The following is a 14785-nucleotide window of genomic DNA, read 5'->3' as shown; positions in this document are numbered from 1 at the left end:
TAATTGCTTATATAAAATGATTCAAGAAGCAAATTGATATTCACAAGTTAACATGTGCATTAATTTTTTTCCTTTGTACAGGCATCTAAAAATTAGATTTATGGTAGTATTGAGTAATACTGAGATGTGTTTTATTTTGTCTTGGAAGCAAGATTGCAACATACTTTAAAGTGCATTTCCATTGTATACTCATTTCAAACAATTGTCGTCCTGATGATGAGTTGTTTTGTGGGAGGAGGGTTCTACCTCAGATATTGATTTGGTCAATGAACAAAAGACAAAGTCATTTTTAAGGGCGTTCATTGGTATTTTTCCCTAGGTTAATGCTTGAGAAATAACATGAATATCTGTAGGTAGGAGATCTTAACTGGGTATTGGTTTTTGTTTGTTTTTGTTTTTCCATTTTTAAAAGAAAAAAATTTGGAGAGAAGTTTAAAAAATAGAAGTTTTCTCCTTAAAATTTGGATTATTTTTATACTGTCAAAATAAACTTCTCATTAGAAGATGAAAATATCATTTTCTTCAAACAGCTTTGTTTGGATTTAAGGTTGAAATTTCAGTTCTATCAAGGAGGAGTTTTTTTGTGAGGAGAAAATATTGCAACTGACTATAATATATCATATATGCAGGATATATATAGGTACACATGCAGGAATACAGAGCCAGCATCTCCACCGGAGTAAGACATCTGAGTGTCTCTGAAGTCACTGCTTGCCTAACTAACATCAGATGTGAATCTCACCTAAGAATTGTTTGTTCAACTGATATTCACCACTTTGTGGTTGCAAGAGCACATTCCTGAACTACACAATTCTGATACAAAAGGCATAAGTATAGCAGAATAGGGAAGTTTACAGCTGACCACCTGCGCACCAGAATGTGTCAGTGACAAGAAATGGAGGTATGTTTGCAATGGTACTCAATAATGATTTCTTTAAAAACTGCTGAAGGAAAAGTCAAGCTTGTCTTTGAGAAAGCTGCTAAAATTATTTTCAGGTCTTCAGAAACATTTTATTTTTCAGTGTATTTCTTAAGACTACTTAAGACTAAGACCACATAAAATGCTAATAAATTGTTCAAGTCTCAAGTGTTCTTTCAGAGTAGAGCCTTGAACATACCAGTCACTGGACAATGTGATGCTTTTCTCTGAGAGAGCAGTTCCAAATCTGTGTTTTCTAGGTGGTATTCATTTTATTTCTAAAGCTGTTAACAAATACATATACAAAAGATACTTCTACAGCGCAGTAATATTAAATGCATTATTTTAAGGCAAGCACACCAAATTCAACTATGCTGACAACTCTGAACTTTGAGGTTAGTAATGAGGTCCCTCACTGATGTTTATTGGTACCCGAATTTGTAAAGCTGTACCTAAACGTGTTTTAATATGTAACTGCACAGTTCTACATAGCAGCTTTTCAGAATTATACAGTACAAGGCTATTTAGCAGTACTACACAAGAAATGTAGTGAACAGCATTTCAGAACCTAACTTGATTCATTTTAATTTGTAGTTACACTGGAGAATATACCCTTTTGCCAAGTGCAACTTGCACTTCTATTTTTCACTTTCTTTGATATCTTTTGGGCAGTTGCTTTTAATACTTCCATGAAGTGTATCCTTGGTTAGGGACTGTGTAATTTAAAGATGATGGAGAGTCTTATTTGACAGGGAGCAGCTGCTTTTGTTTTCCATGCTTTCTCCAGACTGTTTCAAGTGATGGTATTTATAATTTGTCTTAAGAGCTTTCACTGTGATATATATAAATGTTTAATTAAGTGGAAAAAAAACAACGCTAATGAATATGTAATTTCAGGTGGATGGAGTTGAACTGAGCGTATATAAAATTTGGATAGCTCTCTCACTAAACTACCTCAAAATACATTTATCAATGCCAGTACTTTTGTGTTGATCTTCAAAAAGCACAACACTTCTATTAAAGGTTTGATTCCAGAGAAGAAAGTAACTGTGGTTAGAGAGATCTTTGCTACAACATTCAGAGCTGCATGTACTTCTGCTAAACATTGCTCTGAATGATATAAGATGTAATTATGGGAATGATGGACCTCAGTGTTAAGCCCATTAATTTGTTCTGCTTTTGTGCGGAGAGGCAAACTCAAGATCAAGCTGGAGTCTTGAGTTGAGGAGTTGGAGTTGAGGACTTCTGAATCCCTTTTTGTCATTTTGTTCTCTCAAATTTGGCAACATCACTCTCTCTCCTTGCAAAGTGCCCAAGGTAGGTAGCCATCTTTCCTGTCTGAATGGTGATGGGCTTTCTCCGGGCAGGCGAGAATGTTGTTCCATAGGACCGTCCAGTCAAGGAGGAAACATGAAGGGACTTCCCACCATTCTCTGCTAAGACAAAGCTTAGCAAGTAACTACAACAGAATTCAAGTTGGATCAATTTAAGAATTCAGCAGAGAGGCTTCTACCATACCTAGCAGATCGGAACTTGAGCTCATGGTAACACTGCACAAAGCTATGATAAATGAAAGTGATTGGCAAGGCTAGTAAAACGATGCCACTAACCACGCAGATTCCTCCAAGAATCCTTCCTGGTACTGTGATGGGACACATGTCACCGTAACCAACTGTGGTCATAGAGATGATCACCCACCAACAAGCAGCAGGGATGCTGGCATAATCCTTATTCTTAGTTCCCAAGTCCAGCCCATTTTCAAGCAGCTGGGAAAGTGCACTGAAAATTGCCATAGCAACACAGATAAAGACAAGGAGCATCACCATCTCTCTGTAACAACGCTTCAGAGTCAGACCAAGTGTTTGAAGGCCAATGAAATGACGAGCCAGTTTAATCACCCAAAAAATCCTCATCATTCTTAAGACCCTCAAGGTGACTCCAGCCCTCTGGAGCTGAGAATTTTCCCCTGTAAAAACTGTCATTAGAACAGAGATGTAGTAAGGAGTAATTGCCAGTAAATCAATAATGTTGAGAGGTCTTCTGACAAACTCACACTTGTTCTTTGAAACGATGAACCTCACAATGCACTCTGCAGTGAACCAGCCTATGCAGATAGCTTCAATTATCCTGTCAAAAAAAAGAAAGTACAGCATTTATGTTCTGTGAAAGGGCTTTGGTGGAGGTTTGATGTTTTTTTTTTCACAGACATTACCAAATTGACATTCAGACCTTCACAAATGACAAACAGAAAGCCACACTGTTTTTATTCTGAGCATGAAGCACCAGATTTCAGCAAATAACCTTAGGATCTAATGAGGAGTTTAAACTGCTCTGTGCTAAGACCTCATTCACTGATCATTTTCTGTGGATTATATATGCCTATCCTAATACTGGAGAAATATGCCTACAAAATCTGGGACCCTAGACAAAATGGTGTGCCACCAATGCCAGTGTGTAACATAATCTAAAATACTTTGTGGTTTTGTTTTAAATTTGCGAGGCTTGATCCATTTAGGAATGCCAAGGACTGTGGATCAGTGAACTGGTGATGTGTTCATCCAGATTGCTAAACTAGAATGAAAATGAAGATGGAGTAGGTGGAAATCAGCTATTGCATCAGATAATTCATGCAAATTGGCTCTTTAAGAACCAGCTGAAACCAGCCTTATTTGCATCCCGAACAGGGGCTTACCTAGAACTATATTCAAGATTTCATAGTATTGCCACTGAATACAGATAGTATTTTATTCTTCGCCATAGGGTAAACATAGTACCAAAGTAATAATCTAGTATGCCTTTATGCTGAGCATCACTGAATTTTATATTTTCTTTTAAATGTAACTCCCTCTAAACTGTGCCATAACAAAATGTCAGGGAGCAAAATGATAGGCAGGATTGTCTTCTCAAATACAAACAGCTGCCTTGATAAAAGAAAGCACTGCTCTTCTGGAGGGTGATTTCAGCACTCTCTTGAGTGTTTTAAAGTCCTGCATGAGCATGTGAGACTTGAGATCATTTTCAAATTGAAACTTCTACGTAAGATAGAAACAGAAGATAAATTTTCCCTGCAATTATTTGATAACGGTAGTGCACATTCTGTTGAATATCACATCTCAAAATAACCCTTTTCTTTAGGAAAAACTGTTCAAACTGTTGTCACTTGCTTAATATTGGATGGAATGGCAATTAGTATTTCCCTCTTTCCTTTGTTTGCTTTCACTAACTTTTTGTGTAAGGAAAAAGCCACTCACCAGTACCGTCTCTACCAACAGGTCTGACACCTAAGTGACCTTAGAGTGGAGACCTGAAAATACTAGATGCAACTTTTTTCTACTGCAGGTTTTCTAATAAGGTACAGTCTATAGGAAGAATAATGATTTGTAAGTAATAATTTAGCTGTCACTTAAAGTTCTGTTTCCTTAACACATTAATATATATATACATATTTACTGTTTCTGAAATCTGTTGACATTGTTGTTAAGACAGGGGGCTGCTAGAGAGACAGATTCTTCTGTAACTGCTGTAATTATGTTAACAGACTATAAAACAACTTTCACAAAAGCTTCATACACTAAAGTTTTGTTTTAACTTTGTTTTATTCCTTTATTCGCTTCAGTTATATACTAAAAAGTAGAGGCAATAGTAATAGTCAGTTGATGTATATTCATAATGTATGCTATGATTTCAGCCGCAGACCTTATAATGATCTTATTTGTGTTTCACAAATACCAGTGAAAGCCCTGTAAGCAAGGAGCCATTCTTAATAAAGGGCTTATAAATTGCTTGTTCATGTTAGCAACCTCTGATGTAAGGTCCCACGAATTTCAAAAATAGCTTTCCCTTAAGAATTATGTGTTCTCTTAAACAGTGAGCCTTTGAAGACACTAGTGTTCTTGTGAATAATAATAGTGAATGGCAACTAGGTCAGATCCCAATTTGGTTTTAAAAAGAAAGTTCGGATCATAACGCCTTCTGAACAAGTCTTGTACAGAATATATGAAAGTTATTGTATGAATGTGAATTATCGTCACATTGAAAAATCGAGAGAAAAATGTAATTGGGTAAATTCACTTCACTCATTTTTTACATACATGGCTAGAAAATACATAAAACTTTCTTCAGTAAAAGGAGCCAAACAGAAAAGTTATGCTAATGAATAAACTGATGAAGGCTGGAAGTGCTTCTAAGTTGGCTGAATCTTCCTGTAATTATTACAAGAAATGTGGCTGGAAATAAATTTGCAGCTAAGAATTCAATAATGTCAACCAACTTTGTTCCATTCCTTGTGAGATTTCTCAGATAATTAATTAATTAATTAATACCTGTGACCTATGACACTGAGCATTTAAATGAAAAAGCTATTCTTAATTTTACCACTAAAAATTGCTATATTTGGTATTTCCTCCTGATGCCCCTAAAACAATGGTGGTGTAATTCCTCGATTGTATCCCAAATTGGCAGGTTATCTGTGAGTCAAATCTTGAAGAAGCTAAGTCCTAATCACTGTGATTCAGTAGAAGTTATCTTTATGAATCACAATTGTTTGAGTGTTCTGGTACAACTTTGGGTAACAGTTGTGCAAGTCAAAATCCATGTTAGATGAAATGTGATGAATTCATTCTTTTACTCCAATGGTCCTGAGCATGAGAGATACTGTAAGTCAGTTATACTGCTTTAGGAAGGACTGAAGAACCTTTTATTGTGGACTAGAAGAGAGCTAAGGAACATCAATGATGTAAAATGAAATGCAAGATCAAAATAGTGGAGATGCATTACATCTGCGTGACAATATATTGCACTTCCATTTCTCCATATATATATATGTATATATATATATACATATTTTATTAATCAATCCTTTTTCTCATCAATTTCAATACATACTGGCTTGGGAGCTGACAAATAAGGGTATTTTCTTACTACTTAGACACAAGTGAAATGTGTTGTTCCTCCTCTCACTTTTTTTTTTTCCTCATTTGTAGATGGATTTCAACCATCCTAATGAATCACCTAAGAGAGTAAGTGATTTGGTGAGCACAACTAGAAACTTCTGACCTGTTGTGAGACCTAGAGTGCTACATACTATGTTTCCACTTTCAGATCATCTCCCTCTTCCTTATAGTGACTTATCTTTATAACTAAGTTATATCCTTGTTAATGGAGACATAATACCTAATAAGAAAATTAAAATCCTTAAAAGAATTTATATCAAGCTAAGGCCAATTGAAATTCACTAAGAAGACTAATGTTACCAAATTGTAATCAATTCTTAAAATATTGCTGCATGTTCACATGACAGACTGCCTGTTCCTGAAATAATAAGCTGCTTCAGCATCTGTATCTAACTAAGTGTATAATTAAATCATGAGCTTTATTTGGTAAAATGTAATACCTGTTCTTGTTTAGTGTATGTTTGTTTTATCCATTCAGTTTTAAAATAGCTGAGATCCAAAAAGGAGACAGGAAATGAAAAACAAGCTCATGAAGTATTTATTTGATAACACCCCACAAAATCTGAATAACCAAAGAGAATATGAAGTTCTAATTTTTAATTAATTATAGGTTATTTCTGCTCAAACTTACTGTTCATTGGCCCAGACCTAAGTCACATAAAAGAGAATGAGATTTTGTTGTTGTTTTTCAAGACATTGCCTCTTGGTACTTAATGAGTCTTTTGGCCATAAACTGGCAGTCAGTGAAGCTTTTCTGAGCCTCACTTCCTCTGTAATCCAGTCTGTGTTTAATTTTCTGTTCCGTCTGATAATTTCCTTTTGGAATAGGCAGTTTTATGTACACTAAATAAAAGTGCTTGCAAAATATTTTTCAATCACTAACAAGACTCGTTTTGCTATATGATTTAATTTTTTTTTACTATAATAACATCATAAAGTGTTTAAGCTTGCTGTTATGCCTTGGCCCAATGTGCCAGTTTGTATACTTTTAATATCCCCTTGTGATTCAGTTGAAATCTCCCCAAAATATTAATTTGTGGCACTGTTACTGATTGAGCTTGTAATAAGTAGAACATGAACATCAACAAGACACGAGGAAAACGTGAAACAGTTAAAGACAGTCTATGGCAGGATTCAAGGCTGTCAGCACTGATGTGTTAAATTGTTGCTAAATCCTATTTCCGTGTCACCTGAAGAACGTCCAAGAAGTAGCCAGAAAGATCAAACTCCTACTCAGGAAGATTCGTCATCATTTCAGCAAAAAGCCTTTTTTAATCCTTTTGAAATCAACAGGATTTCTGCCTGCCTACAAAGTGCAGAGCAAGGACCATAGAACAGCCAGTTTTGCAGGCATTTTCCCCTTCTGTCCCTGCTCTGGTAGCAGTAACTCTTAATGCATTAAATGTTGGTTAGTGCCTGCATCTTGTGGGGAGGTGTAATGACCAGCAGTGGCTGGAGAAGAGGAAAATGTGCTTCCCAGCTTCCAAGCAACATCTGGATAGGAACATTCCAGCCCTGAGGTTCCTCAGCATTTTTGTTACATTCTTGGAACATGGGATTAGCACCCAGCCTTGGTGAGATTGTTCAGGTGCCACTGTGGCCAGGGAGTGATGCATGTCCATTCATTGTGTTATCTCAACTTTTCAAAAATCTCTTAAATTCACAAGGAGAATCCACATCTGGGTTTTTAAACTAAATCTGGAGTTCTGTTTATTACCTTCAGCCTGCTTTTAGAATTTAGGGAAAAAAGGTGTTTAGATTTTCTCCAAGAAAGAATTTATTATTTTTATGAACAGTTGTTGAGCAGGAACGTTTGGGTGTTCTGAAATAATAATGATTTTTGTGCCTCTAAAATTCAAATGTAACTTTTTAAGCTGATGTTTTGCAGACAGAAAAAAAAGCTGACTGGCATCTGTTGAGAAATGTTTTTTAAATTCTCTTGCCTAACAACACAGCAATCATATACGAGTGACAACTGAGAGATTATTTCAATGTCAATTTAATCATAAGTGGAAAAGAGGCAACAGTCTCTTTTTATGCTACCTAGCTACTCATATTAGTCTTAGAAAAATAGTAGGTAGAACTGCACTGGCTCTGAGTCAAGCAGCTTCAAATTACATCCTGTCACAGGCTTAAACTCTCTTCAGAAGATGATGCTTCTGGTCAGTTTATGGATGGATCTGTGATCAGAGACTCTCAGAATGCAACTGTTGGCATAGTTCAGAAGAGAGCAAAGATGACTTGAAATTGCCAGAAGCAACAGAAGGGAGACATGTGTCCCTCCTGTCTGCTCCTAAACTGTGCAGATCTGATGCAAATCTTTAGTTCTGGTAAGTGAAACTTGCCAAGTTAGGCAAGAGAGAGAAATCATAGAATGTGAGAAAATTTTAATAGCTCATCCCTCATCCTAAATGTAGACCTGAGGAAGGCAATCCCTCTTCAAATGAGGGAATTATGTTGTCTCTGAGATCTGTGAAATTCAGAGATAAGATTCTTCATCCCCTCTCTCTTTTAAAAGCCTTGGAGTTCTCCGTTGCCGCCCTCTAAAGGGTGTTATTGTGAGGACCAAAAAACAGATGTACGTTGTTCACCTTTTGACAGTCCTATCATAGTGAAAAGTCATAACAACATGAGGGTCTCCAAGAAGGATATGGGAAAAATTTGGTGGACTCAATTCCTCTTCTGGTGAAGAGGTGTTTGTATAATAGGGAGGGAAAAAAAAAGATAAAAACACAGCTGGTATTAATTGGCAGCAGTAGTAACCCTCACTGCAAACATCATTAAAGAGGCTAATTTTGTACATTATAGAATTAGTCACTACCTTGCCCTTAGAAACAACGTCCAGGTATGGGGGAGACACCCTGGCTGAGCTGTTTCCACTACAGCTGCCCTAAGCAGTTCTGTGGGCGGTTACCTCACTTTAGCCACAGAAATGACTTGTGTGGCACCTTTCCAACCATAAGTAACATAACACTGAGAAAAGGACAGTTGTTTGCTTTTATTGGTAAACCTATGAAAGACTGAAAGTGTCAGCAAGATTTTAGGGTCACTGAATTTCCTGAGGTAATGCTCATCTGCTCTAAGTACTGATGGATACTGATTTGAATAGTCAGTTCTATCCAAAATCTCCCTTCTGTTGAATTCTAGATAAGCTCATTCAATTTTTATTTCTAAAAGTTTTTGAAATGTGTTTTTAAGGATGTCAAGTCTTTGTACTGGTAACTACAGTGCTATATGTCAAAACCCATCTCCATATTGCAATGATGTCACAATTTCTCTTGGCAATAAACATTTTTGCATATTATATGTTACATAGAATTTCTTCGTTTCAGTAAGATACCTCACTTAATAAACAAAAGACAGAATTTCACTTCAAACTTTTGGATGGCTAGGAAACCAGTGGCAAGTTTCTACGAGCATTCTCACTGACAGGTGGTACTGCTAGAGTACAGCACTCTATGCACTGCTGTGCAATTTCTAAGGTCAGACTTTCAGGTAAGCTGCTCAGGTTTTGGAAATCTAAGGAAATGTAAATGACATGAAGTCAGATGACAACCAGATACATTAAGTCAAATCCTCTGGCAAGTGTCAATAGATGCAACTTAACTGGGTTGCTCAAAAGCAACAGTAGCTCACTCCTTTTCTCCAGACATCGCAGGCATTTTAGTCATTATGCAGCAGCCAGAACAAGGAAAGGAGTGGCTCTTCTAAGGGACAAGGCCACCTCAGGAGCAAGCTCTGAACAGGCAGGAATACATTCGTGCCTGTTGTCAGTGTGTTCACATTAAATTGCTATTGACTGACATACAGAGATAGTACATGGGCTAAGACACACATGAAATGAACCAGCCTGTGTGTTTGTGTGCAATGGACTTTTTCAAGAAGGTTAGAAATTGTTCACAGCAATTTTTACAGTTGTTATTGCCAATCCATAGACTACTACAGCTGCTTCTAAGGAAACTTACCCTATCGTTGGCAGTGCTCCTTTCCATTTTAAAAGCAGCCTTCCCTACCCTGGCAGGTGCTTGGCTATACAGAAAATCTCATGAGTACTTAGGATCCCAACACTTGTTACGCAACATACAATCAATCAGAGGAAAAAAACTATGTGCTTCTATACATGTTCTTGAAGACGAAGGTACTATGAAATAAAAATTTGGTCATCTGCCTTGTCCATCTGCACATTAAACTCTAAGTGGAAAATCGTTAATGTCCACATCATAAAGACATGATCAAAGATATGGCCGAAGTGCCGTCTCTTTGATCGCATTGGTTCTGTGTTGCTGTTGCACGTATTTTCCCGTATCTAGTGGGGATATCTACATGTCCTGCCTTACACAGAGGTCATGCAGAGCATCCCCCATTTGAAGTAAGTCCACAGAGGTTATGTAAGGCTTCCTAACTGGAAGAACGTGTAAAAGCAGCTTCTGACATAGCTGCATCTGGGCAGGAACCAAGAGCTTCTCACTCTGTAGCTGCTTTCTTGTTGTTCATACAATTAATGCTTTGGCTCGGCTACAAACAGAAATATAGGTGCACTTTCCATTAAGTTAATGGAAACTAGGAAAATACTTTCCAAGGAATTAATTTAGCTGAATGTGATATATCACATTCCAATTAACTCTATGGTAAAAGATGGTAATTTCATAATGACGGGGCTGCAGTTTCACTGTGGGGCCCCTTGAGCAGAGTAGAAGCTGAACACTTTTTGTTGAATATTCTATTGGTTTTAAACGAAGAGATGTGGGAAATACAAGAAGCGTTTACTTTAATTGGTGTTGTCTGAGGCTTATTTATGAGAGAACTCTTAGTGGAGCAATGCTCATTCTGTTCCCTAGGAGAGCAGAAGATGGAGAGTGGTGATACTGAAGTCAGCAGTTACATGGCTGTAACCCCGAGCCGAGGTCACAAAGAGGAAAAACAAAGGGGTTGTTCTGGCTTGGAAGACTCGGAGCTGAGCCTAAAACCCGGGCTCTTGTTTCTGCAACTGTTTCACAACGTGTAGCTGGTTTACACGTGTTGTGTCTTTAAGAAATGTAAACATATGCTACGCTCGCCCAGCGAGGTACGGGATGAAGCATTTCAGGAGCTCCGGGCTCAGCCCGATGGTCTGCTTAGAGATGCTGAGTGGCAAAAGGGGACGGGGTGAGGCTGCTCCCACGTGCTAGATTTTACCAGGTCAGATCCGTCACGCTGGGTCTGCTCCAGCAGAAGGACCTGTGTGAATACCCGAAGTGTTTTCCCCAAAGGAAAGGAGAAAGGACCTGCGTTTTTTCAAGCTTCGATTTCCTAAATAGACAGTACGGTCTAACGCGATTTCCCGAGCGTGCGAATCTCTCTCTGTGGGTAAGGAGCCCCGCGGCTTCTACGAGGGAGGGCGCGGCAGCTCCGAGACGCTGCGCGGAGAGCGGAGCCGCGCTGTACCCGTACCGGCGGATCCCCCGGCAGCGGAACGCGGAGCCACCCAGGCCGTCGGGGCAGCGCCCTCTCCCCAGCCCCCGGCTCCCGTTCCGGCCCTGGGGCTTTCCCCGCCGCGGCTGCAGCTACAGAGAACGAGGACGAGCGGCAGGACAGACGGGACGGGACACACGGGACAGCGGGAAAATAAAGGATCCTCCTACCCTGAGGGCTCCCTGACTGACTCTGCTGTGTACCTGCTCTGCTCCTCCACGCTGCTGTTCTCCGGCGCCCGCCACTCGGGTAGGGTGCTGGCGCACAGCACCACCATGGACACGATGACGAAGAGGATGGAGACGGTGGCCAGCACCTGGGCTGCCAGCGAAGACGTGGGCTCCTCGAAAGTCCGCCGCATCCTCTCCAGCCACTTCCCTCCCTCGGCCGCCGCCGCCCGCCGGGCTTTGCCCCTCGGACCGGCGCTGTGCTCTCCCGGCGGCTCCTCGGCCGAGTAATAGGTGCACGTCTCGGACATGCGGTCGTCGAGGCGGCGCTGGCAGCAGTAGTCGAGGTGGGAGCCCTCCAGCCCCCAGTAGATAAGCTCGTTGTAGAAGGAGAGCTCGCACATGTGCGGCACAAAGCGGAGATGCCCGTGCCGGACGTAGAGCATGATGAAGCCGAAGGCCTCCGAGTGACGGTCGAAGAAGTACTCGTTCCGCTCCCGGTCGTAGTCGTCGCACACCTCCAGCACGTCCTGCTCCGACAGGCAGCCGTGCAGGCGGCTCACCCGCCGCAGCGGGAAATCCTTCAGCACCTCCCGGGAGAACGAGTACCGGGTGCCCCCGACGTTCAATACCACGGCGGGGCCGCGGCCAAAGTTCATGGCTTGGGCGGGACGGAGGAGGGGGGCGGGCAGGGCAGGGCGGCGAGCAGCGGCGGGGGACAGCAGCTGCCCCGGCTCCGCTCGCAGCGCTCGGCGACGGGCCGGGGGGAGGAGGAGAAAGAGGAGGAGGAAAAGGAAGGAAGGCAGAGGGCTCGGGCTCCGCTCGCGGGTGCGGCCGCGGGGCCGGGAGCTCCGCTCCGCACCGCTCCGCTGGCGGTGCCGGGCGGGCGGGAGGCGGGGTGGGAAGGGAGGGGACGCGCCTCCCCCGCGCCGCGCGGAGCCCCAGCCCTCGCCTCGGCCCCGCGAGCGTCCGCCCAAGCGCGGGAGAAGTTTAGGGTGTTTTACCCCGAAAAAGCTCAGAGTTGGGATTCGAGCGCTGCTCGCACACCGTGGACGGCGGCTGCCCGGCTCCGTCGCTGGGCTCCTTCAACCCTCCTCTCCTGCACAGCTGGAGAAGGCGGCTGCGGCGCTCCTCTTTCTCTCTTCTCTCTCCTTTGCTGGGTGGACGCCGCGAGTAGTTTGAAGTCAATCAGCGCCTTCAGCCCTCGTGCCTGCGTTCCTATTCCAGCACGGCAACATCACCCCGCCAGCAGCTGGCAGCTCCCCAGCGCTCCGAGCTCACGGGTTCGCATCACGCGCGGGGAGTCCCTTCCCACCACCCCTCTCTCTGTCCGTTCGTTTCCCCCGTCGTCCTACCGCAGCTCTCCCGGCCGCGCCTCTCCCAGCCCGGCGCAACCCGTGGTGAGGCTGCGGGAGCACCCCCGGGTCCGAATGGCGTTCACCGTCCCCGTTCTGTGTCGCTCGGTACATGTGTTTGTCTTTACGGTTGTTGTTGCCTCCGCCACGTTACTTTCGCAGCCGAGGTTTGCACACGTGTGAGGAGAAATGGACGGTCGAGCCGTTCTGTAGCGGCGGCTGTGATTGAAAGGAGGAGGCGATGAAGTCGTCTGTGTCCCACCGCCCCGCCTGACCCCGCTTGGCCGCTAGAGGTCCCCGCGCGTCACTGTTCTGCCCGAGAGCGCCGGGAGGAGCGGGGAACCACCCCACGCCGGCTGGGAAGGTGGGAAGGTGAGCCCTTCAGCTCCTCATCAACGTCTTTCTGCTTTCTTTTGAGCATTCTTTTGGGCTTTTGTTTTTCATACGGCTGGAAAAGTGTTTGCTTCCAACAACTGCCGCTGATTCGTGTGCTTTTTCTGCTCTTTAATTTTATAAGCAGCAAAAGCTCTTCTAAATCTCTGCGCTTATTTATTTATTTATTTGCTTAGACGTGTATGCTTCTACCCTTCTTTCTTTCTGACACAATTATTAGAATATTTGGTTAAAGAAAAGAAAAGAGAGAGAATAGCAGAATCTGTCCGGAGCTGTGTCAGCAATAAGAGATTATCCGAGTGCCTCCAGTATCACGCTGTGCTGTGCCTCCTGCTCTGTACACCTCACCACCTGCTAGTTTGCTGTGAGTTTGCAGAGGAGGAGAGCAGAGCAGGCAGGGCCCTGTGAGACAGCGCAGCAGTGTGCCTTCGGGAGATCAATCTGAGGCAGAGGAGCTCCGTGCACTGTGAAGCCCCGTGGCAGAGCAGGTAACATGCTGAGAGTGCTGCAGTCATGTTGTAGCTTGAAAGTGACCCAGCGGGTGAAGCATTACAGGTTCCTATGTGAGTTTTTCAATTTTTCTGAATACGGTGATTTTCTCCTTTAGATCAACGCTGGTAACCAAAACTAACTTGATGACAGCAATGTTGGTTGCCTTTTTCTTCCCTCTCTGTGGTCAGGCATGTTGCACTTCAGTTACTTTAGTTACAGTATTACCACATTTCAATAGTGATTTGCTGTATCTAGCTGGTGTCAGTATCTGTAAGCCATGCGCTCCCTCACCAGGAACAGCAATTTGCTGGGAACAAACACTCAGATTTCAGTCAGGAGTTGAGATTTCCCAGAAAGTGTTCTGATCTGTGGCCCTCTGCGGCTGGTCACGCTGCTGTAGAAATGGAATCGCAGCTTTATTGGTCAACTCACGGAAGTTTGGATGTTTTCATGGGAATTACTTGGGCATTACAAGTGTCAGATCACTGTGTGTCTTATTTCCCAGGAAGTTTCACTGAGCAGAAAAAACTTTTGTTGTTGCATTTTGTGAGTGAAGAAATTTGAAGAACAGGATGGAGATCCTTTAGGTTCATAAGGAAGAACTTTTTCTCTCAGAGAGTGGTCAGGCATTGGAATGACCTGCCCAGGGAGGTGGTGGAGTCACCATCCCTGGGCAGTGTTCAAGACGCGTCTGGACAACGCGCTGTGTGATATGGTTTAGTGCTTGTGGTAGCAATGGTGATGAGGAGACAGTTGGACTAGATGATCTTATAGGTCGTTTCCAACCTTGTGATTCTATGATTCTATGATCCTGAAAGACACATCCTGAAGACTTGAGTGTGACCATAAACAGAAAATATAAGCATAAAATAAAAGTGCAAATATAAGCAGAAGAAGACACTTCTAAAGGTTGTGGTTGCAGAGATTAAAGTGGATCTCCAGTGGAACTGAGCTGGCTAAAAACCTGAAGTCCAGTGAAGCCCTCTCCCGGGGAGTGATTGAGTTCAGCTCTCCAGGTGGTTGGGGGCTCTTTTCTCTGCATCGCCCTTGTTTTAA

At 42.6% G+C, this 14785-nt stretch overlaps 1 protein-coding gene and 1 long non-coding RNA gene across 3 annotated transcripts; one reads left to right on the top strand and one right to left on the bottom strand.

The window, feature by feature from the left end:
* Positions 1 to 2159: 2159 nt before the first annotated feature.
* KCNG3 (potassium voltage-gated channel modifier subfamily G member 3) lies at positions 2160 to 12240 on the bottom strand. 2 transcript variants are annotated; one of them, XM_052677087.1, is made up of 2 exons: positions 11493 to 12240; positions 2160 to 3046 (listed from the first exon to the last, which is right to left on the bottom strand). In XM_052677087.1, exons 1-2 carry the CDS (start codon positions 12146 to 12148, stop codon positions 2401 to 2403), a joined length of 1302 nt encoding a protein of 433 aa, XP_052533047.1. In that variant the 5' UTR covers positions 12149 to 12240; the 3' UTR covers positions 2160 to 2400. The 2 variants fall into 2 exon arrangements, with proteins under 2 accessions (XP_052533047.1, XP_052533056.1); XM_052677096.1 differs by having other exon boundaries at positions 11526 to 12237.
* Positions 3032 to 9175, top strand: LOC128077635 (uncharacterized). Its single transcript, XR_008205110.1, has 2 exons — positions 3032 to 5204; positions 5902 to 9175. It is a non-coding gene; the product is annotated as an uncharacterized LOC128077635 (long non-coding RNA).
* Positions 12241 to 14785: the final 2545 nt, after the last annotated feature.

This window comes from Tympanuchus pallidicinctus, unplaced genomic scaffold (assembly GCF_026119805.1).
Source record: "Tympanuchus pallidicinctus isolate F22 unplaced genomic scaffold, pur_lepc_1.0 scaffold1, whole genome shotgun sequence".
Lineage (NCBI taxonomy): Eukaryota > Metazoa > Chordata > Aves > Galliformes > Phasianidae > Tympanuchus > Tympanuchus pallidicinctus.
Note: the sequence above shows the minus strand (reverse complement) of the source record. Positions and strands in the feature narration are given on the sequence as shown.

Excerpts from the sequence above, each read along its gene's own strand:
- KCNG3 (XM_052677087.1), bottom strand. The coding sequence starts at position 12,148 with ATGAACTTTGGCCGCGGCCCCGCCGTGGTATTGAACGTCGGGGGCACC. Across the intron at positions 3,047-11,492 it reads TCAGTCAGGGAGCCCTCAGG|GATAATTGAAGCTATCTGCA; the intron begins GTAGGAGGATCC and ends TTTTTTTGACAG.